Source organism: Nylanderia fulva, unplaced genomic scaffold (genome assembly GCF_048542155.1).
Source record: "Nylanderia fulva isolate GAGA-0341 unplaced genomic scaffold, ASM4854215v1 Scaffold13, whole genome shotgun sequence".
Taxonomy (NCBI): domain Eukaryota; kingdom Metazoa; phylum Arthropoda; class Insecta; order Hymenoptera; family Formicidae; genus Nylanderia; species Nylanderia fulva.
Window position 1 is genome coordinate 4,984,033 of NW_028189518.1, and position 26,447 is coordinate 5,010,479.

The 26,447-nt window shown below is 28.4% G+C and overlaps 2 protein-coding genes and 1 long non-coding RNA gene across 3 annotated transcripts in view; 1 reads left to right on the plus strand and 2 right to left on the minus strand.

Annotated features, from left to right (window-relative positions):
• The window catches only part of FoxP (forkhead box transcription factor P), a 272,069-nt gene extending 265,233 nt beyond the window's left edge, over positions 1-6,836 (plus strand). Inside the window, 1 exon segment of the mRNA XM_085479832.1 lies at positions 456-6,836. Within this exon segment, the coding sequence (XP_085335958.1) occupies positions 456-705 (250 nt within the window). The 3' untranslated portion in view covers positions 706-6,836.
• LOC146724476 (uncharacterized) lies at positions 5,842-18,311 on the minus strand. The gene is made up of 10 exons (XM_085479833.1): positions 18,137-18,311; positions 17,633-17,851; positions 16,782-16,978; positions 15,733-15,855; positions 12,274-12,563; positions 11,626-11,836; positions 11,095-11,217; positions 10,784-11,004; positions 9,793-10,126; positions 5,842-9,270 (listed from the first exon to the last, which is right to left on the minus strand). The coding sequence occupies exons 2-10, from the start codon at positions 17,848-17,850 to the stop codon at positions 9,089-9,091; spliced, it is 1,899 nt and encodes a 632-aa protein (XP_085335959.1). The 5' UTR covers position 17,851; positions 18,137-18,311; the 3' UTR covers positions 5,842-9,088.
• Positions 18,312-24,877: 6,566 nt separating this feature from the next.
• On the minus strand, positions 24,878-25,471 carry LOC146724477 (uncharacterized). Its single transcript, XR_014924047.1, has 3 exons — positions 25,426-25,471; positions 25,134-25,215; positions 24,878-24,951 (listed from the first exon to the last, which is right to left on the minus strand). It is a non-coding gene; the product is annotated as an uncharacterized LOC146724477 (long non-coding RNA).
• Between the last annotated feature and the right edge of the window lie 976 nt (positions 25,472-26,447).

Consider the following 26,447-nt stretch of genomic DNA (forward strand, 5'->3'; position numbering starts at 1 on the left):
GCATATATCTACATTTTTATATTCTTACAACATTATTTCAGCTTATAAGTATATTATCACGTGCGTTTAGATTATTCATTTTTCATTCAACACCGTGAATTTTTCGTTTTCATTCGCGGATATATTTACGAACGGTTTGTACAATTCCATCGCGCGCGGTACAGAAATCGTGAAAAAGCCACTTGTTTTCGTGACTCACTTTCGCGAAACACAAACTATTCGTTGCTTGACAAACCGCTTAAAACCGCAGCAGCGAAACAATCCCGGAAAAGCGAAATCGTTATTCTCTCGTCGGCGCGGTACAGGAAACGTGTTGCTAAAAAAAATATCGCTTTGCGTGTGTTGGCATCACGCTCTATGAAATACATACGTCAATATACTGACACGCGGCACTCGCAAGTTTTTCACTCATGAGCGTACACAACGCGCGTTCGCGCGTCTCGTCGATTCAACAGGTCGCCGCTGGATGAACCGGCCATGCACATAAAACAGGAGAGCCAGAGCCCGGAAGGAGGGAAACACACGAGATTAATAAAGCGCGAGCTACCGGACGGTCCTATGGAACAGGAGACGGAGGAAGATCAGACGGACGATAGAGAATACTCGGAGAGCCACGGTCACGATTCCGGCCAGGACGAGGACATGGCGGAGGACCTATCGATGGCACCTGACATAATGATCCCGGAGGATCAGGTCGAGGCGTAGTATCGCTTCGTCGTGATAAACCAGTAGAAACGAGATATGTACAAGATGTCCCGTTTATTCCGGTCATGAGAGGAGGAAACTCTACCCTCTGGCTAGAGTAAAGACGGTAGGCTGAGAGAAGAAGAAAGAGGGAAAGGATGGGAAGCAGAGAATAACGGAAGCGAAGAGGACGATGAAGACCCCCCAGGACCACCCACCCCCTCCACTTCTCCTTCGTACGAATCCCCCTCAACGTATCATATCTGTACCGCGACACCCCAATCGCGGTTTTAAAATAACGAGAAGGAGGCAAGCGCGAATGTGTTTGAGAAAAGACGCTGAACGATGGATGATGACAGTGACGAGCGTACCACCGGATGATGTTAAGCGTGAAAATCTCGGCGATATTCGGGGAGCGATCCTTCGATCCATATCCTTACTCAAGCAATTGCGAACAACGATGTATTTTATTTTCCTCTCGATCTTTTCCGTTCCGGAGCCGCGGTTATATCTCTAATAGATATATACATAAATATATACATATACATATACATATATCTCTCTCTCGTGTACATTGCATTAGAAATTAATGTGACGACAGTGAGGCACCGCGCACAGGGCGCGCCTTACCGGCGAGCACGTATGTATGACAGAAAGTATTCTTCGCCGGAGGAACCGATGTAGCCTCGCGATTATACATTTGCGTGAATATGCATACCGATATGCGTGCATAAATCAAATTCGGACAGCAGTAATTCGGCAATGCATCAATAAATCTTCAAACTTTTTTGCATTAAGTTGCACCGAACTGATAGCAATATAATTTTTGCTACAAATAAAACTCTTACGTTAAATTGAGAAATTAACTATATGTATATTAATACAATCTACTGTATATGTTTTTATATTTCCAAACAATAACATTATTTTTATTTTGATTATGCGAATAAATTATAAAATGAATGAAAAAAGAATAATTAAAAAACTTTACGTGGCTTTGCGAAAACATATTACATACTGTTTGACGCGAGAGACAATGTGCTTGTCTCGACGAGCTCAGATTCAAATTTGTCGATAAACAAAAAAGTGAGAATCGCCAGGAAGCATCGCGCGGTTCCTTCCAGAGAAGAGAGTCGATCAGAGAGTCCGGCGGGATTGAATCTAGGAAATAAATCGATGAAGCCGTGGTGGTGGTGGTGGTGGTGGGTACGTACGGGAGCGACTGAGTTTAGTCTTTAAGTTTAGGCGTTCGTTTTTGACGAATGAAGAGCAATGCTAGTACTATTCTCGCGATTAAGCGGGTCCTACCGTCTCGAAGAGGCCCAGTATCAGACAAGTTAAACTAAGAATCGCATCCGAGTGACAAGACCGGATGCGTCCCGGCGTACCCGTCCGCTACTGTTGGTAGCACTCTGTATAGTCTAGCAAAGTTGAACGTAAGTAGTTTCGTATTCATTAAACGGTAATTAACACGCTCTCGAACCGAGAGACACGGTCGAGATATTTGTAAATGAGCGCTACGATACGACAAACACGCGCGCGACGATCTTTCAAATTACTTTCCGATCGAGCCGGTCAGGAATCCGTGATGCAGAACGATATATGATATAGATGAACGTAGCTCTGCGAGACGATCGATGAATGTTACGAACGGGGATAAGTGGGAAGATCGCTAACGCGACGTTTTATATTTACATATATGCGTATACATTACATTATACGACAGATAAAATTTCAGATCTTACGCAAATATTAGCAGTTTTTTGTACGATGTATTTAACTTGGCCGTTTCTATTATATTAGGTATAAGATAGACTCAGCATCCCGTGGCGAGATGGTGCTTTTCAAGTTCCAATGCATTGAAAGCTAGTATTTCAACGTTTTGGATAATTAACATAAAATTTCGAACTGTTAGGCATTGCGCGTTCAAGAAGATTATATTAGAGTTATTAGCACTTCCTTCTGTGATACGTGACGGATATAGTAAGACCTCTATATTTAATTATATACATATAATATATATATAATTAAGGGACTTATATATACGTTACAAATCGTTTTTGGTTGCTAAGTCTATTGTATATCAATATTATATCGATCAATTACAGGCAATTAATGTGTGCCACACGCTATTGAGATATATGTATGGAAAAATATTACATAAAAAATGCTAAGGTATCACGTTAATGATCTCCCTACTTCTCTAAACATGAAGTCTATAAATAAAGTACACTATGTATGCATATATACATATATTAATACGTATACGTATCGAAATTATAAGGAATTAGATGTCGATAATCCTCTCCATCAAACTTTTTTCCCCCAATCCTCGTCCAATCCTAGTCCTACTATATAAACACACCAATCGAGGCCAGTAGATTTCTTCTAAAGAGTGCGTGGTCTCGAAAACAAGTATAGAAAATGCGCTCATATCGGTACTAATACTTTGAATTGTTCACAGTCTACCGGTAACACGGACAATTCAAATCTGTCTTAAGATATCAGTGTATTTTTTTTATCCCCATATGTGTTTAACGATAAATGTTTGTCGTGCTTAGAAGCTGATTTAGTTGCCATCGTAAAACGCCTATAATATCATCTTTACACAGTGACTGATGGAGATGGAAAGTATAATTATGTATTTTATTAGGTCATAACGCGAGACGATTATGTGCAATTTGAAAAATTATTATTTGCACAATTTGGGAAAATAATGCAAAGTTATATTTTGTGCCACAGAATATTTCATTTCAAACTAAGTAATTTTGCTGCGTTGTTAAATATCGTGAGAATTTCTTTGAGACAAGTTTAGAAGAGAACTTTATATTTCCACGTTTACTTATTATCATAGTTATTCAATCTTAGAGTTCCGTTGTAATTAATATAATTTTATTAAACGTTATCGTATATGCGTACACAGGATTAATAATGAATATTAATATTTCAATGAAGATACAAAAAAATATATAGAGTATGGCAGTTTATGGATTTTCGCAATGAGTTTATCAAATGCTAAAATAGCGTTGTCAAAATAGCAACGTATATTCAGATCATCCGCATAATGACTCTCAAGGCGTGAAATTTTTTTTTTCATAAACTTCTATATTCTATGACATTCGGAAATATTCAATTTTATTACCTTAGATAAATTATCTCGTCTCTGTTTATCGAGATAAACAAATCCTATTTCGGGAAAATAAACTATAATACAGTGCGAATGTACGGATTAGTGTTTCTGTAACAATCAAATAAAAATAAGAAGATTGCAATATTATTGATATAATACAAATATTGTGAGTTTTATATTTTCAAATTTTCGATATTTAAATCAACTAAACTTGTATGTATAATTCGAGTAAATCTTTTCCATCAGCGATCTGCAATTCTGCAATTTCTATTATTAAGAGAGACTTTACATTTTATATTTCTAATACATATATAGCATCAAATCGCTTTATTTACTTTATTGCAAATATTATTTCATCATTCATATCATTTTCAAGAAAAAATATATATTCTAAAGTCTTAATTTAGCAAACATTTTTTTATGTTCACAGTCACAATTTATATTATTAAATATTATTATTTGTCAATGAATGATTAAGTAAATATTACAAAATTGGAAACAGCTATTTTATTTTCCAAGTTAAAAATAATTTAAAATTGATTGAGTCCCAACTTTAATTAACAAAACATACATATCTGCGTTATGAGGCTTGACAAATTTGTCGCTGAATAATTTAAAACACGAAACTAATGCATATACTTGTCTTGAATGTAAATCTGCAGGGTTAAGGAATAATTAAATCACACGCGCGCGGATAAAAGGAATAAAGAAAAAAACACAAAGAGCGAGAGAGAATGGGAGTATGTATGTGTATGTGTGCACTTGTGCAGAATGCCATAATAGTTCGGTAACATCTCTCGTTTACCGATGAAACTTGCGAGTTTGGGCTCGCTTTCGCGTATGGTACTATTAATAATCTAAGTCTATATGTATTATGAATTATAAGAACTTGATACATACACATATATACGCATATACACACACAACAAACACACATACAAAATATAGAGAAAACTCCTCTGTAAATAATTAAAATTATCGAGGCATTAGGAATTTGCGCATATGTCATTTGTGAATGATTGAACCGATATCGCGGCTTGTGCGTGCGTATACATACGTGTGTATGTGTGTGGATGTAATTGCATATATGTGAGTGCACGCGTATATTCCGTATCCCGTCTGCATTTATAATTTCGACTCGAGATCACGAAATTTTCCTCCTGGGAGAATAACTCGATGGAAGACATTTTCTCGTTTTGCCGGGTGAAACGTTTGTCACGTCGCAAGAAAGAGCGGGCCTATCGACTGGAAAATTAATTAAAATATAATCGGTTAATTGATCGATCATGCGCCGCGTCGCGTGACGTGTCCTGGGCGAGCTCCGCTCAAACACGTATCTATTTCTGTATCTTTTTGTATTATAGTGACAATGTTAAACACACACAGATGCTTTATTACTAATGTTTTTTTTTGTTATGTTTGTTTTAATGAGAGCAAATTGAATTTATTAGATTTACGCGGGCATTGCGATCGATCATTCCGATATGGGTATTCGGACGAATCGATTTCATATTTCATTATTTTGCTTACACAATGCTCTAGAAATTCTAGCTATTCATTGTGCCGCGTATAGAACTTTGTTGATAAAATGCTCGAAAATAATTACTGATAACGAACCCGATAAGCGATCACGGCTCCTGATGTATCACTTGAACATTTTATTATTTTGCTCTGATAATATAATAAATAGCGATGGCGATTCTCTGCAATTATATATCAGATAAGATCGAAGTATCCGACGTGAACTGTGCCAAATCGATGCAAATTTTTATTTAATGAGTGAATCAAGATATAGTAGAGAAAAACAAATCGTATTAAAAAAAGAAGGAAAACTTTTTCCTGAAAGAAGAAAACTTTGTAAACTTTTTGTCAAATTCTTCATCTTTCACTGTAAAACTGTTGTAGAGAAAAGCAGTATGACATGCCGACAAAATAAACGTATAAACGGTTTATTATATTTTATGGAATAATTAAGTATTGTTATACATAAATTATATAATGTCCGAATAACAATTTCAATGTACTGCACAGCTGTGATTGAAACGGGCATATTCTTGTGTGACAAATTTTATCGCGTCCTATTTAACGTTCTCACGAAAATATGTACATAATACATCATACTGATTCTCATTAAATAAAGTATTCCCTTGCAAGAAAATCAAACGTGTTACAATAATGTTTAAATGATTTTAAAACATAAAAAATATACCTCTATAATCTGCCATCGAAAAATTTAGAAATTATTTCTTCAGCGTCTACATTTTTTTAACTTTTTTTGTTCTTTCGTTATCATTTGTAATAACTTATGTAAAAAGAAAAAAAAACAAGGAGATTGTTATCGCAATTCGAGTTCTCATAAAAATTACGCATTTCATGAAAATTGACCGTATATAATCGATCGAATAGGAGACCGCCGGCACAAGTTAAAAATTATTACAAAATCTTCTAGAACGTTTATTGTCTGAATTACTTTGTTAAGTATTTGTATGATAAGTTGCCTTGTAAAAATGTACCGATTTTACTAAGAAATTAAATGTGTTACTGAAAGAAAACCATGCACAAGTTCTCTTCAACTGTTTTTATCAACTTCCGTTCTTTACGTCGAGAATGGTAATGACGGAGCGTAGGAGTAGTTGATTAAAAGTAATAATTGTAAGTACCAATAAATTATAATTTTCACCGTACTTTCTTTGTATAAGACTGATATCGTTTGTATAATGCTTGATAATCCCATTAGACGTATCGAGATTTATATACGTAAATTAATGTATCTAGGGAATATATGTCTATATATAGATTGCAGGAAACACTTATATCATACTGTAAATAGAGAATTTACGAAATCGCATTTTCTAGTTCGATATAAGCGTTAGTATTAAGATCCTAGCTAATATAGAATTATCTTGAAAGGGTATATACTTAATAAAACTGCGATATATAAAACACAAGAACCTTATGCTCTTTAAGAATTCTGTTTTCAAATTCCCTGTTAATGCATTTAATAAAGGGATCTTAAACACTTCTTGCTACTTGTTATCACTTTCTGCGCGCGCGCTTTAATGCTTTTTATTATCTTTTTATTATTTCAAGTACTTATCATTATTAAAAAATTTTATATCGATCTATAATTCTTCTATTACTGAACAAGAAAAAATATTTTTCTAACATCCATTTTGTTTATTGCCAAGATATATAGATTCTCATTTATGACCACATCTTACATCAAATGTGATCATGCATGTAATTTTGAATATTATATGTATTAGATTGTACATATTTATCAGATTCACCATTAATGACAGCGATCAAATTAATTATAAGACTTGGACGATCACATTTAATACTAATTGTGGGAGGTAAATTTGAATTATAATATTGATATGTTATATGTTTATATGGTACATATAGACAATTGGAGATATAATTTAATACAATATAATAAATATCATAAAATAATACATTATAAACTTGTCATAAAATTATAATACTGATGCTTAAATATAAAATTTGGCATCAGAAAGGTAAAACGAGATGAGGAATAAAAATATTATCTACAGTTGGAATTTTATCAGCTGGCACATAATATGCTATTATTTTTAATTTAAAAAAATCTGAATTTACTGTAAATGAAATGCGAGGGTATTTCTGCGAAGCTCTAATATTTTGTTATTTCTGTTGAAATGTAGCCTACTTATTTCGAATAATTCAACACGTGCTGCATTTCAAATATTTATATTACCTAGCATGCGTGTCTTGGTCTATTATTTTGTAATCTGATGGCAACATTTGTATGAAAATAGCAGAGTGTACATACAATATTTTATCAGTGCCTACTGCTATGGCTGAAATATTCTCCTTTATTATAATACAATAAAATTGCTTATATTGTATGATTCCAGCGAGAAATGATAATTAAATCGACGTTGAATCGATGTCAAATTGGTCGAATCGATGTTGATTCGACCGATCATTTCTTACTAGGATGTGTTTATTAAATTTGTTATTTGATTTAAAAAAATAAAATTTAATAATGTATAACAATGTGATAATCAAGCTCGTATCAAATGAAAATTAATACAATAGAAAAAGGCTTTTACACGAGCAAATATGGATGAATATGTATAATTACTGTATTTAAATATAAATTTTACAATAAATTCATGCAAGACGTTTCGTCACTTACTTGTGACTTCTCAATCGCTAAATGTAATACAATTACATATAATAACAGTCTATAAATTTCATCTTAAAGCTATAGTTGTCTTGTTGGCAATGTAAAATATATTAATATGTCCATGTTCTTCGTATTAATTTCGGTGGTCGGTAATAATTAATATTCAATATCTTTTTTATTTTTTGCCTCGATCTCCATAATAGTGTGTTATTCTTTATCGACTATTAGGCTGAATATCACAAGTAAGTGACGAAACGTCGTCTTGCATGAATTTATTGTAAAATTTATATTTAAATACAGTAATTATACATATTCATTCATATTTGCTCGTGTAAAAGCCTTTTTCTATTGTATTAATTTTAATAATGTAATTTATTACAAAAATAAATATTATAGAATTATCATAGTTAACATTCAGAGTTAATCAAGAATATATTTTTTGCATCCATGTATTATAATATATATATATATAGTTATTAAATTAAGCAATCTAGAAATTCGCGTAATCGCTGCTAGTATTGGAAATCAATTCTAACATTATCACAGATTTAAAAAAATTAACAGTGCTTACAAATAATATATTGCAGTGCGCGATTGTCAAGTTTTTATAAGCAGAACAGCAATGATTTACAGTATCAGGCCAATATTACAATTGTACAATAAACTTTTGAAATACATTAATTGACTATATACAAAATAGAGACTAAAGAAATTTTCTATATTGCAGCCAATCAATGCGTTTAAAAAGTTTGTTGTATGACAAATGTAATATCGGTCTTAATATAAGATATATGTATGTATAGTAATAAACTGTTCATTACTGTTTATTACTATATTTTATATTATATTTACAATACTCTTATATCCCTTTGGTCTTAATGTCAAATCCTGTTTGCATAGCTATTTATAGTTGTTATTAGATAAAAATTTTTTATATTTTTTTAAACAAGAAAATTAGCATATTATAAATAAAAGTTGCATCAATTATAAGTTATTTTCTTTTCGTAGTTCATATCTGATGAAACAAAAAATGAAGGGTACATCATCGTTGGCAATTAGAAAGAAATTCGTCAGAATGCTAAATATAAAATGTATTACGCTCATTCGTTGTTTTTTTGATGATCCATATCACGCAAATGTTTGGATAATAATTCCCATTTAGATGTCAATGGAGGCTTGTCTAATCCTTGAGTGTTAACTTCCTCTATCAAATTCATTAAACGAATAAAAAATTCATTAAGCTTTCCAGCGGTGCCGCGTCGTAGTTTCTGAAAATGTTTATCTGAAATGCAAATGTTCTCATTATCTCCAAATTTGTGTTATAAATATATCTTGGAATTCAAGATGTTTCGAAAATATCAGCGATAAAATAATGAATATGAATCTGCCTACTGTCGTCATAAGACGCTATGATTATTGATGCTGAAATATAAATAGACTAAAAGTGGACTGTAGTATAAATCAATATTTGAGTATTCATGACATGTCGCAAACCAGGATGTAGAAACGATGAGTAGAGAACAAGCATTCCACACTTTACTTTAAACACATCTTTGAGCAAATACTACTTTTGAAAACTATCTATTGTATTATCTTGATATATAATTATGTATGATCTATAAACTAGCACGGTTAATAGAACGACCGAGAAATAATTGGTCGAATCGGTTTGACGTTGATTCGACTAATTTGACATCGATTCGGCCATCATTTCTCGCTAGGGATATTTCAATATATGTTACATACATAACTAACTATTTCATTTATAATAATGTACATATAATTATAAATAAAAAATACATACTTGAAGGATGAAAAGAATTTTTAATCCAGATTGTTTGTTGTGTCAAAGCTGCCATAAGTCTTTTAGTAATTAGACTCTGACTCTCTGTTGTCATAGGCCTTAAACGAGTAACAAATCGTAAAAGGTATTCTAATAAGTATCTTGTACAGACGGGCAGTTTTCCAAGACACTTCTGCGGCTTTGAATTCCACACGACAATATAACTAAGACTGTCAGTATCAAGAAGCGGGTGTTTAAGATTTTCCAGCCATTCGAACAGCAGTGTTGACAATATCTCTAAATTAGTTTCCAATTCTAATCGTTGCCAGGCAGTACATCGATGATTCAAATCACTCTAAAAATATTTTTTTAATAATAATACTATAATATTAAATGTATGCAACCTATTGTTAAATATGTATTATTTATTATTTTATTATATTATATTTATTATATTTAATGTATTATTATGTATTATAAATATATAATGTTATTAACGTGCCATTATATTATAAAAAACTGTAGTTAAAAATTAATTATTATTATAATATTATCGAGTAAATATGTCATATCATCACGTTTTCACTAATTGTTTTATTAATACTTATGTAAAAGATGAAAAAATATTTTAATTTTTTCTAGAAGAGAGAAAGAGAAATAATGTATTAGTTTTCTAATTAATATGTGCAACACAGATAATTGTAGATGATATAATAATCAAAACTGTACAATTCATAATTTATTTTGCGATTTAACTATACTAAACATTAAACTGATTTATTTAGTTAGAAATACATATATATGTACATATGTGCGTGTTTTAGATAAAGCATATAAAGATCATGTGCCATTCACTATTCACGATTATAGAATATTTATAAACACAGAGATATATATCGTGTATGGAGCATTATTAATAAATGAAAAGTATGGTTTGAAGAATGTGAATAATTCTATTTATTTGCAATGTTATAACATTAAAAATTATATTCTCATGCACACGTGTAAGTACCTGATAATCATGCAAACGTTTCTTTATAGAATCCGGAAGAGAGGCGCTATTTCTAATAAATGCTTTGATAACTTCCTCAGCAGTCACCGTCTCATAATCATTACGGGCGACATTTCTTAAATCCATATGTGACTGAATTTCCTTATAACAATCATTATCAAATAAATCCTGATCGTGAATACCATCACCTAGGACATCGTCTACACAATTATCGTCGAGACCTGTCGCATAAGATCATACTGTCAAATATGCATACTATTTTAGCAAAATAGATTAAATAATCAAACATCTTGAATTTGTCAATAAGAGACCTGCAAATATAGAATCACAGGAAGGAGTATCTGGTGACATACAAAATACATCGCTCAATCTTCCTATATCATCACAAGTATCCCGAGATGATCCTTGACTACTATTGCAAGCTTTAGTGGATGCTGTAATATATATAACTTTCTTATATAGTATATAATATTTCGAAATATATATATATATATATATATATATATATATATATGCATATATACCATATACACATGTTAAATACTTTAGAGTACATATATGTATACAATAAATACATTAAAATTAATCGCAATAAAGAAATATGTTTAAAACAATAGTATATTATATATATATTTTACTTTTAGTTTAAATTAATAAAAACAAAATTATTGCAAATTATATATATAGATCAATATAGAGATCGATTTATAATATCGTATAATAGAGTTGTAGGCCATAACGAACCATAATTCAGTTATTTAATCGGATAATCTCTGGCACGGATGGAGGTTAATTGGATATTATAAGATTACTTAATTACTAATGCGTGCAATATTTCTCACTTGAATATTCGTAGGATGAGTCCGTAAGGGATTCCGCCCATGAATAGGAGTGCCGTATATTGCCCGTGCCATCACGGAATTTTTCCAGCACGTGGCAGATAAATTTCTGTGTGAAAGGCACATTAGAGACTATATATGCAATTTCGGAAGGCGAATTGTCTTCTTGGCAATCACAAAGCTGTAGTATCCGTTCGCAAATAATGAAAATAATCTGAGAAATTTCAGCAATTAGATAACTGTATGTCTCGTCTAACAATAAAAATAATTTTAATAATAACCATTATAACAATTAAATTAACAATTAAACATTAATAATTATTTATGGATTTATATATTATTAATATAATACTATTGTAAGCCATAAGAGAACTTTAAAACAAATATTGTTTTATACTTTATAACAATATTATAAGATTAAAAATATGTACGTATGTATGTCCTCAAAAAAATTAGCTGTAAAAATAATTTAATTTTTAAATTGATTTTATGAATAATTCCAACACAACATTTTTCACTCTAAACAAAAAATATAATTTAAATTTAATGCAATGCATCAAACTAAATTTAAATACAGATAAATAATATTTAATTATAAACATTAAAAACGTTCATAATGTTACATAACTATTAAAAGCAAATGCATCGTACTTTTGGAATATGCTTAAAATTCCGCTGTTCATATCCATGAAGCATGTTGTACTGCTTTTTCAGGTATGTTTGAAGACTGTAGGGTTTGCGATCCCCGGTTGTACTGTGTAAAGGAAATACTATCATCTGCGGAAGCACGAAGTGCTCGAATTCCTGAATACAAAGTATCTGTCCGCGTGTTTGTATAGCGGACGGGCGTTTCATACGGACAAATCTTATAGCATCGTTTGCCCTCACACGAAGACTGTAAATAAGGTAGCACGCGATCAAAACGCCAGTTCTGCCAAGACCTGAAAGTTCAATACTTTCCACAATGTTTCCTTATTGTGGGCCTAAAATTGCTTATTTATTAATCAAATACAAGTAAGTAAGTTGTATAAAATAAGCCAAAAATTATAGCCAAAAATTATAATTAAGAGATAACATAAAAATTATGTAAATTTTTATATACCATATGTATATGCAAAAATAATCAATAAAACTGTGCTTATCAATCTGTGATCATCTTTTTCTCAAATAAAGAGGAGCGATTTCTAGATTATATAAGATCTAGATAATTCTAGATTATATAAGATCTAAAAAGAGATCGTATTGAAACAAAAGTTCATCATTTATAAGTGAAAGCATTCTTCAATCTCTTTTAAAACTTAAGAATTAGAATTGAAAGATTTCTCATTATAGATTCCTAAGAGTAGTCACGTTAATTAACTGTGTTAACTATTGTAACTATAGTCATCACTTTATTGATAAAACATTGCCTTATCGATCCTACGTTATTTGCAAAATTTTATAAATTAGTATAAGCATTAAAAATAAAAAAACTGTGAATTATAATTGCGAAGCAGAAAATAAAAATTTGTATGTAATGACATACTTGCTGAATGATATAATATACGGCTGATTAATGTAAATTAAAATATTGGAATCTTTTATATTTTCCTTTTTATAAAGTTATGTAATATGCGCACATATTATATTTCTGGAATTACAGAATTCTAACCAAGCCATAATAAAGCGCAATAACATCGATGTGAATAAATTCTGCGTAATTGAACTTGATTTCTTAAGTAATTTAATTTGATTATATTCGCATTGTTATTTAATAATCCTTTTCTGCTGGAGTTGATCTTATTAAATTTACAAAATTATGTCAATAAAAAAATGTTAAAAGAATTAAAATACATTATATATCAGTTTCGCAGAAGTCAAAAGCACTTGAATGAATATAATTATGAATAATTAATACTTTAATAGAGCAATTAATTTTGCGATATCTTCAGAGTCACAAATTAATTATCCTGTAACTTTCATTAACTAAATGTGAGCTATAATATTAATTTTTATGATTGTTAAACTATCTGTAGAACAACCTTTACGGGAAAATCAATTGATCGATTTAAATGGGTAGTTATCCTATATAGTGCCACTTTGAATAATGGTATGGTTCTAAAATACATCTCTTTAATTATTGATTGATAAAATCAATAGAGCTTATATATTTTTCATATTTTAATCTATTATATATTAATATAATATTATATTAATATAATATATACATTAATTAATATATATTATTAAATATAATATAATAAAAACATATCAATTAAACATTCGATAAAAAAATACGATATGTGTACTTGTGTCGAAAAGACTAAAAATTTGTAAAAAAAATATTTTAGAGAAAATATAAATGTATCGAGATAAATCTAGTTTTAAACAAAATTATATTTTATTACTTAAAATAAAAAATGTATAACTTTACAATATTATATATTTCATAATATTATATTTTGGCAATGAAACAGAAAATCTTAATTTCTTGCTTAAATTTTGTTTTCAATTATGCAGCTACACTTAATTTTAATAACTGTTGCGCGTGGTTTTTTCTGAAATGCTCCTCTAAAGTTACTTTATTATGTCTAATATAATTTAAATCTGATTATGTAGTAAAAAAATTACAATCTCATAATTCTAAGATATACATTTTTAATAACTGCTAAAAAATTATTGATAAAAACTGCTAAAATAAATGAAAAATAAAATCCGATAAAATAAAATTTTTTCGAATTATTCCTACCTTATTCGTATTTTATAGAAACTTATCATATATTGAAATAAGTACATGATAAAAATTCAAATTTTTATGGCATACTTTATATTAAAATTGCATATTTGGAATTACACATTTTTCATTAGTCTCAATTTATTAATTCGATATAACCAAGCACACGAAACATTATTAATATATTTAAAAATAAATAGTCCCATCTAAATGGCAATTAACTTTTCTTTTTACGCATCATAAAAAATTAATTTGTTACGGCTGACCTTCGCGATTAGATCTCTAATTTTCAAATGTAATTTTTCTTAGATGTATGTCTGAATATTTTCTTCCGCGTCTACACTATTTACATATAACATGTAAACGAACATGATATAGTGATGTAGGTATAAAAATATCACCGTTACGTTCGATAGTTCGCTTATCGTTTCACCCGTTTGTGCTTTAATGGAAAGGAAATCTCTCATTGTGTTGCGGTAATGTATGTTCGTGATGCTAATAAATTACGTGCGAAATGAAACGTAATAGAAACTAGTTCGTCAGTAATCATACCTTTTTATCTAATTATATAATTATTTGTGTAATTATAGGGTAACATTAACAGTAACTTTTATGAACCAATTACTTTCTACAAAAATCATATAATTATTCAACAATTGTTGAGACACTTTAGAAGAGCTTCAAATCATATATTTTGAAAAAATGTTTCAAGTATTTTGTATAAAATTTTAAAATTATTTTGTATACAATTTTATTTTTAATAAAGGACTATTCGGAGAATTTTTTTCATATTTTAATTTATATATTTTTATTTTGATTTCGTATTCTAGTCTTCTATAATTATTAAAATTGGTTTAGTAACTAGACAGAAAATTATGAAAAAAAACATCAAATAATTAATGAAAATATTAATAAAAATCATATTGAATATATTGCTAGCTGTAAATTATAAATTTTACAGTGTACGTTTTTAATCGAGATTATTATATTTACTGCTTCTTTTTAATATTTAATAAAAGTTGTTCGCGTGTGCAGCGTAAAGATTCAAATGCACGGTACACATATGCATCAGCCAATTTTGTATGCATGCAATGTACCACGGTAATACATACACGATAAACATTATGCGCTGCTTAGATCGCAATGTTGATAAAAATATACATTATTTGCACCAATAAAAATTCATATAAATTTAAATTCGTATAAAAATATAAATAAAGTTAATATGAAAAAGGATTAATGAATAAAAATATATCAAAGAGAAAATATTACGAATAACATTGTAGCTATATGTATATATATAAACATCTGATACAAGCGTGCACTCAAAAAGCCATGATAGTCGGAATAAGGGATGCAATTAGGTCAAGTGTATTGTGTGTGAAAAATCGATTTACCAGCATGACAGTGAATGGCCACTCTTCCTTCTTGCACAGCGAAGGCCACAACCTTGACCATATCTAGGAGCTTTCCCATTGTAGCATCACCATAATCTTTCAAGGCAAAATTGTAATAGTAAACTGCAACAAATTCGCTAATTGGAACTACATTTGATACTGAATATATCTATGGTAGAGGAAATAAGCAATAGCAACGGCTGCTATTTCGGAGCTTTTCTTTCTCCATATAGATATATGCGTTTGCTGCATTGCATGTTATATTGTGAAGCTCTTCGATCTAGCTAGTGGTTGTTAAGGAATGGGGAAGAGACGCTTTTGCGATTCGAACTTTTAACCAAGGTCAGAATTCCCTCCATTTTATTTTATCATAGTGACTTTGATTAGCATAAAATCAAATTTCTTTGCTGTTTTATTACAGTCTTTATCATCAATATACAATTTGCATATTGTGATACAAATGAGACGCAATAAAGTTAGAGCAATTTATACAATTAAATAACTTTTGGAATATTATATTATCTGGAATGTATATGATCACGAAAGCGACTTTTATTAAAATATTAATATATATGTTTTTTAATTAGCCCATTATAAAATATAAAAATATAAAAAATATTGTCGTAAAATAATGCATAATAAATGAAAGTTAAAACTAAGTAGAAAATAAGTAAAAGTAAATAAAAACAAGAAATGTTGCATTTTTAAAAAATAATATAAACATTATAATTACTATTATTGCGTTATATATCACAATATATAAATATTATATATGTATACATATATATTGTAGCGTAGTAAATATATATCATATTAAGTAATAATTATAAAATATGTAATATTTAATATTATATAAAAGTTATATACCTATATTATATAAAAGTTATATATACCTTACATATGACTTGTATCTATCACGAAAAATATTTGGAAGATCATAATCCATGTTTTCCAAAATTATTCTCGGTGATGAATAAAATAGGAATACAGTTACAATAAATAAGCACTGAAATTGAGTTCTACATAAAATAAGCAATATTAATACCTACTATTATTTTTCATAAAAAGATTGGGATCATATGTGAAACCGCTTTCTTCGAGTGGACCACCACAGCTCGCGTGTTCGCCAGGTGTTTGCAAGTTTATTATAGTTTTTATGCTCCAACCATGAAATTGGGCAATTATATCTTTCTTTATTATCTGAGCGGTATTAGGCCGTGCCATCGCAAGGACATCATCAGTCACCCTAAAATATTTGAATCATTTATATCGAAACGTAATACAGGTATTGCTCGATACTAGTTGGACATGTAATAACCAATTTAAGAAGTTTGATTTTTATGTTAATTATTCATATCTCGATGCAACGAAGGGGATATGGTAATATGGCCATTACATATTTGATTATTATAACCATAATTTATAAGGCTTCGGTGCAGTTGAGTATCGATAGAACATCAATAAGAAGGCCTTAGTATAGATTGCATATCTCTAGCAATAAAAATTATGTAACAAATTATAAACATTTTCAGAGAGAGAATAATATTATATTATAAATATTTATATTTTTCAAAACATTTAGAATTATGTATATATTATATATTTAAGCAAATGCATTCCACACAATAATTCAATAATATAATACTAAATAATGCTAATCTAACATTAAAATTGTTAAAAAATAATAATGTTTTATAATTATAGATAATAGAATTTATTTATTATTTTTTATTTAAAAAGGTATGGTTTCTCTCCAAATTTTATCTATTAAATTATAAAATTATCAAAAAGTAAGAACTATTTTATTGACAATATTTTATATTGTCTATTTTCTTAGTTTTCTTGTTATCCTATTAAAATTTAACAAATAGTGATAGTGCTCTCACACACACACACACACCAATGTGAAAATATGTTCTGTATTGCCATGTGGACAGGTGGCCAAGCCTTTGGATTTTCATACTTGCATCTGGATCCACCACAAAAAATGGCGCACTGTATAGCCTGTGGTGTAAACCTTCGCAAATTTTCCGAAAACTTATTATATCCCGCTTGAACCTCGCATCTATCTGTTTGCCCACTTTGAAGACCTGCCGGAACTAATGAACTTATATCCATTCTATAACGAATAAAACCTAATTATAACAATAATCGTACTTTAATTTAAAAGAAACTTTAAGAGAAATATATATTATAAAATCTATAAAATAAATATATAATTTTAAAGAAAAAAAAAGAATTATATATAACAATATATTTTGATACAAATAACAATCACGTTTCACGTATAACATAAAATTACATGCTCTTGTAAAATAACATATTAAGCGTAAAAAGATAAAATTTTTATAACAATTTGAAAAAAATTTTTTGAAATGTGAGCACACAAGATAATAACACATACATTTGTGAAAATGTTTACGCGCCTTTCATCCATCTCATAGTTATAATCGAAAATAGGAATCGTTTTTATACTAATCAGTCTCGTTCATCAACTATTAAACCGTGCACGTAGACACGCGACGCGGGTTTAACGTACGAAGCGGTCAATATAAAAAAGTTAACGCACTATAGGACAAGCGCATAGCGACTGGCAGCTCCGCTACCATAACGCCGCTTTATCTATGAAACACAAAGGGGTTGCGCCTGCGTCGGGCAGAGCTAGTAATCATGAAATTTTTTTGCATGCATATATGCTATTTGTACGATTATTCGAAATGCTTGTAAATGTAGAATTTAATACATACGGTAAAATGCAATTTGAGGCCTATGACATTATGATCACAAAGATAAAATTAATTAAAATTGCATGTTAAAAACTATTTTTTCCTAAGTTTTTTAAGCGCATAAAGAAAAAAGCATTAAAAGTTTAAGTCACACATTAGAAATATTTAGTAATGTGAAAAATCATTAAATTCTGAATTACATAAATAAATAATTAATAAATAAATAAAATCTATTAATAAATGAAGATCATACATATCCAACAGCCTGTAAGAGAATGTAATTTATTGCAATCAGTGAATAAATGAATAGTTTATGTATACATATATTCATTATTCCAAGAAGGTGAAATATTGAATGTTAAATACTATTTTAATCGTATTAAAAACTGAAACATAAAATGTTAATTAAATTGAACAATATTATTTATAAAATTTTTTTATATTGTGATTGAATGTGTGTTTTAAATATTTTATTATACATTTGGCACTTTTTTGGATAAAAGTATGAATTTTTATTTTGCTAGTAATCCAGAATTAGTGATCCAAAATTTCTTAAGTTTTCATAAAATTCTTTTGTTCTAATTATTATTTAATTAATAATAAGATTAGATGTGTGTGCATGTACTATTCATTACTATCATGGCACAATAAGAACGGAATAAGAACATAACACTTCATATTATAGATATTTCCAAATTCTGCGATCAAATCATAATATACCGTTTTGCATGTATACATTATGCATTATTTTGCATAGATATTAATGTTATTATATGTAGATACGTTTGTTTATTCACCTAAAAGCATATTTTGCTGCAAGGAAATGTGTTTTATGTCAATTCAATCAAATTATTTCTTTAAATATTAATTACAAAAATGTTAATATATTGAACTTAATTATAACAGAATTACCAAAAGTAATATACATAAAATCAATTATATGAAAAATCAGAATAATAACAAATTCATTTATTATTGATATATTAATATCTAATATTATATAATTGTCGTAAAATAATATTCTACTAAATATAATATAAAGTCCTTCAAAATTAAATCTGAAATAATGCATATAACATATAATAATATAAAATGCCTCATTAATTGTTACTTTTTAAACTTTCATACACAGTTTATATCAATTCGTTACTACTCTTTTGATATAAAATCTAAGTTATTAACAATTCACGGACAAAGGAACGCAATCATGTCGCGTGCATAAATTATAGGAGAGGAATGACAGGTAACAATAAGTCAGAGCATATGACTGAATGAATTAGCTATGGATGTCTGCTCTATCAAGCGTATATATAGTGTAGTCACATATATTCCAACACTTTCCCTGTACCTTACGCACACCCACTTATATGCAAATTGATCGTAATTGAATAATAATTTTATATAATTATTATTAAATTTTATATAATTTTATGGGCGGCAATAATTATGCCAAAAATTAATGTAAAAGTAATTTAAATTCAATATTTTGCAACAATATTGTCAATATTTTGTAGCATTTAAATAAATTTATTTGTCAAAATCTTAATGATATCGGATGTCATATAATTCTACACATTTTACGTTATATTAATGCATAATTTTATAGCATTAAAAACTAATTTTAATATCTAGACAAGATGTTGTTAGTGTCTGAAAATAATTTCTCAAAAAAATGAGTTTCTCAAAAATTATAATTAAAAATTAATTAATTACATTTGTTTGTAATCACATATTACCAAAAAGTATCAGAAAAAACAGGCAAACTAATTGCTATTTAAAGTTATTTATTTAAAAGATTAAAATTTATCTTTATGTATATAACAGAGTTATCTACTTTTTTTTCAATCTACTGTTGAGTCTTTTCAGTATTCAATGACAATTAATACTGATAATAATTGAATATTTTTTAACACATACAAAAATGAGGAAATGTATTTTCTCTTCAAATATATTATTTCAATTAATGTTATGGTTCAATTTTAAAGAGATATGGCAATTGTTGTTAAAGCATGGCCAAAACTATTACTTCCTAAAACGTTACAAAGCATTACAAAGATTTAGCAAAAGTCTAACAAACATTACGTCACACAATTCGCAAAGTTCCGTAAATGTATCTGTCAATATTAAGACAATATAGTACTTTCTAAAGGATTTGGCAATAATTCATGATATGAATTACGTATATGCTATACAAATTCATGGAATAGAGAGAGCCCAAATTTAAGGCAGCGTACTTTGTTTTTTAAATTCTAAAATAACATATACTTCTATATATATAGACTAAATTGTCGAATTAAACGTAATTCGATTAATTAGAGTATCGGATGTCGTTTAAATCTCTTTACAGAGAAAAATAAACTTTTTTCGCAATGCAGTATCTAAGCAGCTGCGTAATCGGCGCGCAAAGCGCGCGCTTGTGTTATCTATTGTAGTTATCAGTAAAAAACATTGTATTGAGATGAATCAGCATTTAAATTAAAGCTTGAATATTTTTTTTAATCAAAAGATCAAAATTGAATTATAAAAATGTTATACAAAATGACGGACGTTGAAGACGTTAAAAAATGAGAAAAAAATGTCTTAAATTTTTGCATAGCTTAGGGAAATTGGCTCCTAGATATAAAAAATATAAAAATATTTTGAAGTTTATTAATTTTCTAACAAATCCATATTTTTTTTTAAAATGTTTCTACAATTTTTTTTACAAAGTTATACCGTTCGGAAAAAATGTAATAAAATGGATTTTTTCTTGTAAAATTTGCAATTTAGACGTATGTACACACGCAAATTATTGTGAAAAACTTTTTCAAATAGAAAATTAAATGTAAACTTTAAATCTAAAAACCTTTTTGCCAATGATAAATAAAAAAAATTGTAATAAACATTTGTAACAAACCTAGATTACAATTTTTCATTATCGGCTATTCTTTTTGTTTATTATCGGTAAAAAGGTTTTCAGATTTAAAGTTTATATTTTAATTTCCATTTTGAAAAAGTTGTTCACAATAATTTGTTTCTAAATTGAAGATTTTACAAGAAAAGATTTATTTTGCAACATTTTCTTCAAAACGGTATAACTTTGTCAAAAAAACAAAATCGTAGAAAAATTTTCTTAAATATGGATTGTTAAGAAATTAATGAGCTTCAAACTTATATTTTTTTAATATCTGGGAACTGATTTCTCTGGACTATGCAAAAAATGTGAGACTTTTTTTCATTTTTTTAATCTTCAATGTCCTTCATTTTATATAACATTTTGTACAACATTTTATAATACTTTAATCTTAATCTTTTGTATTATTAAGAAAAATGTTCAAGTTTTAATTTAAGCGCTCGTTTCTCATCTCAATATGAAGATATAATAACTTAATAAAAATGCCAAAAGAATTGCGCTATTTGGTGGATTTTTTTGCAGATGAGTTTATATGTATATTGAATACAATAATATTTTACATAAAATATTATACAAACGTTCTCAAAACTCTTTAAAAAAAGAAATCTTCCTATTCTTTGTTTTGTTATGTAGAAAATATCCCAGACATAAGGTTTATGATACCTCAGAGTCACGTTTATAATTTTTCCTCACGAGCGATAATTGTAACATATAAATCGCGCTTAATATTTCAATATCACATATTGGAGGATATGCATTCGAGTTAAGAGAGCGATAAATATATGGCGAATAAAAATGCAATCTCAGAAGAAATGTATTTGTAAGCTTTACAATAACATTTCTCGTCATTTATCAAAACAATGTTTCATTAAAGCTTTGCACGATTAGCATTGAAATATTTTAATACAAATATCTGATCACGTTTAAGAATCCGCTATCTAAAATATCTTTTAAATATTTTCTCAGATATACATACTATATTTGATGTAATCCAGTATATGTATATAAATAATTCTACAGTTGTAATAACTTAAATTTATAATAGCATTAAATATATTCTAATTTTTTGTAGTCTTTTTTTTTTATTCATCTATGTTGATTGATAATTTAGTTTTACGCTAGTTAGAGTAAAAAAATTACATTATTAATAAAAAAAATTATATTAGATAAAAAAATTATCTTTCAGATTATTTTTTTTATAATATACCACAAAAAATTAAAATATATATTCGGTACTATTATAAGACTAAGTTATTACAACTGTAAAATTATATAAATACTACATTACGTTAAATACGGTATGTATATCTGAAAATATATCTAAAATATTTAAATAATAGCGTATATACCTATATAGTATAAAGTAGATTTTTATTTCAATATAAGATGAAAACATATTAAAATATCGCGGTAGGGGGACAATTGCAAGAAATGCAATATTGCAGAATGTCAAATAATTTAGTGTTATCTAACTCAACATAATTGTAACATTAAAAAGCATACATTAATCTCATCTTAAATTAATTGAAACAGTAAAAAAACATACTTAACGTCATTAATATCACATTCTTATTAAAATCAATTTTATCTCATATAAATAATTTTATATACAAACTTTGCTGATTTCTTTTTTAAAGATAATTATATTATAAATTTAAACTTATGAATTTATAGAATTTATTAAATTAAAATTATAGAAATTTTGTATATATATGTATAAAATCGCGCAGATTGCAGATTTTTAAAGTGAATGTGTAATAAAAATATGAAATGTTTCCTTTTCAGTTCTATGTATACTGTTTTATATCTTATAATCTCTGTTGTATATTTTTTCTGTGGTATATGTACATATTCTTATTAATTTAATAATCATTTTGAGATAACAAGAACTAACTACAATCTACGATCTACACCTACAATTTTGAGGTAACGGGAACTAATTACAATCTATGATCTGGATTTATATTTACCATCTACATCTATACACAAACTACTCTCTACCGCATTAAACCTCCTAATAAAATAATAATTAATCACTCACCGGCCGATGCGCAACAGCGGAGTAATCACTGCATCGAAGCTACGTTGACCTGTAACATGTAAATAAAATCGAAATTATAGCAGCGCTTTGCATAATTAATATTTAAAAAAATGATTAATGTGTCCATTAAATTCTATATTAAATGCGTACAATTATCAGTAGATTGTAATTGAGTAACTTTATAAGTTTTAATTTATTATCTTAATTTTAATTAATTAATTTATTTATTTTATAAATTTTATAAATTTTATAAAGATTATATACTATAATAAACTTTTATAAGCGACTTATCAAAAGTATTTCTTTTGAATTCTCTCTTGTTTAAATCATTCTAATATATAGAAATAAAATAATATAACATATCTAATTTATAACAAGTATTATATATAATATTACAAATTACAATACTCACCCCAGAGTTGCTCCGCTGGCTGACCTGATGCCTCATCCTATAGGGCTGCTCCTTCTCTCAGGTCGAGTTGATCAGAATTGTTCGTTCATTGTTTACAGTCCGTCCATTTCCGAAACACGCGCGAAATATTTTGAAAGGCACTCCCGCACTAAACGCGCGACACTTCAAACGAAACTCCCGCACTAAACGCGCGATACTTTGGACGACACTCCCGTATTAAATACGCAATACTTTCAGCAAAAACCCCGCACTGAACGTGCGATATTTTTAACGGTATTTCCACACTAACAATAAAACAAGCGATATTTTTTATACCTATTTTTAAATAGAATTATTATTTTTGTATTAAAATTATTTTAATATTTTAATATTTTTATCACGCGTCAATTATCGAGAATTCAATAATAAATCAGTATAACCGACCAATTTCAAAGTAAGGAAAAATTAAATAAAGTAATACGTACTAGAATTTGTATTAAAAGTTGTAAAATATTGTCGTAAATTATTATCGTAAATTATTATTGTCGCAAATTTTTAATTTTTTTATATAATCGCGATAAAATATCCGCAAAATATCTTTTCTCACATTATTTTGCACAATTTTGTTTTAACTATGTAATACACATAAACTATGTAGGTATCAATATAAATGAATGGATTACAAAACAGTAGTATAATGTTTCGATACATTATAACAATAAGTAATTATGTAATTAATAAAATTTGAAGTAACGGAACCAATCTACAATCTACAATCTACAATCTACAATCTAGATCTATATCTACAATCTAATCTACACCGTTACCTCGTAATAATATAATTTATTACTCATCGGTCGATGCGTAACAGCGGAGTTACGACGTCGCACTGATCTGTAAAATAAAAATAAAATCCAAATTATAATAACGCTACTATTAATTAATATTTTAGTAAATTATTATTGTGTGTATGTGCATTGAATATTATATATTTTTTTACGCGCGTACAATATTCAGCAGAAGTATAATTAAAACATTTTATGAATTTTAATTCAATACAATTAATAGACAATAATAAATCCTCACCTCAGGGTTGTTCCATCAGTGCCCGATGCCTCTCCCAGGCCTCCTCCTCCTCTCAGGTCAATGTCCTCTGTATTCAAATTATCTGCAAAATAAAAATTAAATCCTTAAATTGTAGCAGCTTCTAAAACGATTAACGTAAAACAATTATCCATTGAATTCAATGCATAATTATTATATGCATTGAATTTTATATTTGATGTGTACAATAAGGATAATAATTTATTTATTTTATGATTTTTTATTTAATAATAAAAAAATAAATACCCTAAAACAGCTCCATCTGTGTTTTATGCCTTTCCTAAAGACTTTCTTCTCCTCTAAGATTGTCAATATCTTCAACAAAGATCTGTAAGATAGAAATTAAATTCACATTGTAAGATTGCCTAAATTGTTAATAAGTAAAAAGATTATTTATTATTGAAAGAGATAAAAGATTATTATTTATTGAAATCAAAATTTTAATGATTATGTATATTTTCAATTTTATATTTGGTGCATCCAATTATAATAATTAAATAAAAAAAGTCTAACAATTAAATAAACGAATAATAAATACCCAAAAATTATTCCATCTGCACTTTATGTCTCTCTTATACTTTATCCTTATAGAATTGTTAATAATGTCTTCAGCAAAATTGATCTGTAAAATAAAAATTAAATCAATATTGTAAGAGTGTCTAAAATAAATTAACATGTAAAAAAATAATTATTATATATGCATTGAATTTTTTACTCGATATGTACGCAATAATAAACACAAACAAATATATTTAATTTTATTATACAATATATATTTAATATATATACATTTATTAATAAATTTTTATTTATTAATGTAATTATTTATTTATTATTTATTAATGTAATTAATAATAATAATAAATACCTAGAAATTTCTCCTTCGGCATTCGGATACCATTTCTTTTGCGGCTTTCAAACTTTTGAGTCCTTTTTATTGCTATGTTGTTACGTTTTTTCATCTGTAATATATAGAAAAATTAATTATTCTAAAACTTTTTAACGCACTTATAATTGCGTTACTTTTTTTGTTCGCGATGCGCGGCGACACGACGTCCGGATTATAACTAAAAATGAGTACGATAATATTGAAATACCATTGGCAATGTAAGAACCGTTGTCATAATCAACCTACGATTTTTACCAAAATTACGAACCTAATTCGTCGCCGAACGATACTTCGACACGATGATGAGAAAGTACAACCAGAAACGCATTAGAATACGAGAACGCCGAAAAAAACGGAAAATTTTCGCGCCGAATAAAGCACCCAGTAATTCTCGTGATTCGTCCTTGTAAACTTGCACGCGCAAATAAACTTTTGGCGGCTCGAATCGGAGCTGTGAAGTCACGTTTTTGGAGGGAAACGTCCGAAATTCGCAGTCGACAAAATGATCAATTTCACGCTTGTGATCGTGATTTTCTCCAACTTTCGGCGGCTCGAATTGGAGGTAATATCGCGCGGTTTGGAAGGACGAATATTGAGCGAGATTTGCGGCCAACGAGATCAATCTGGCATGTACTATCGCGATCACGATGTCGATACATGCAATGCGATCG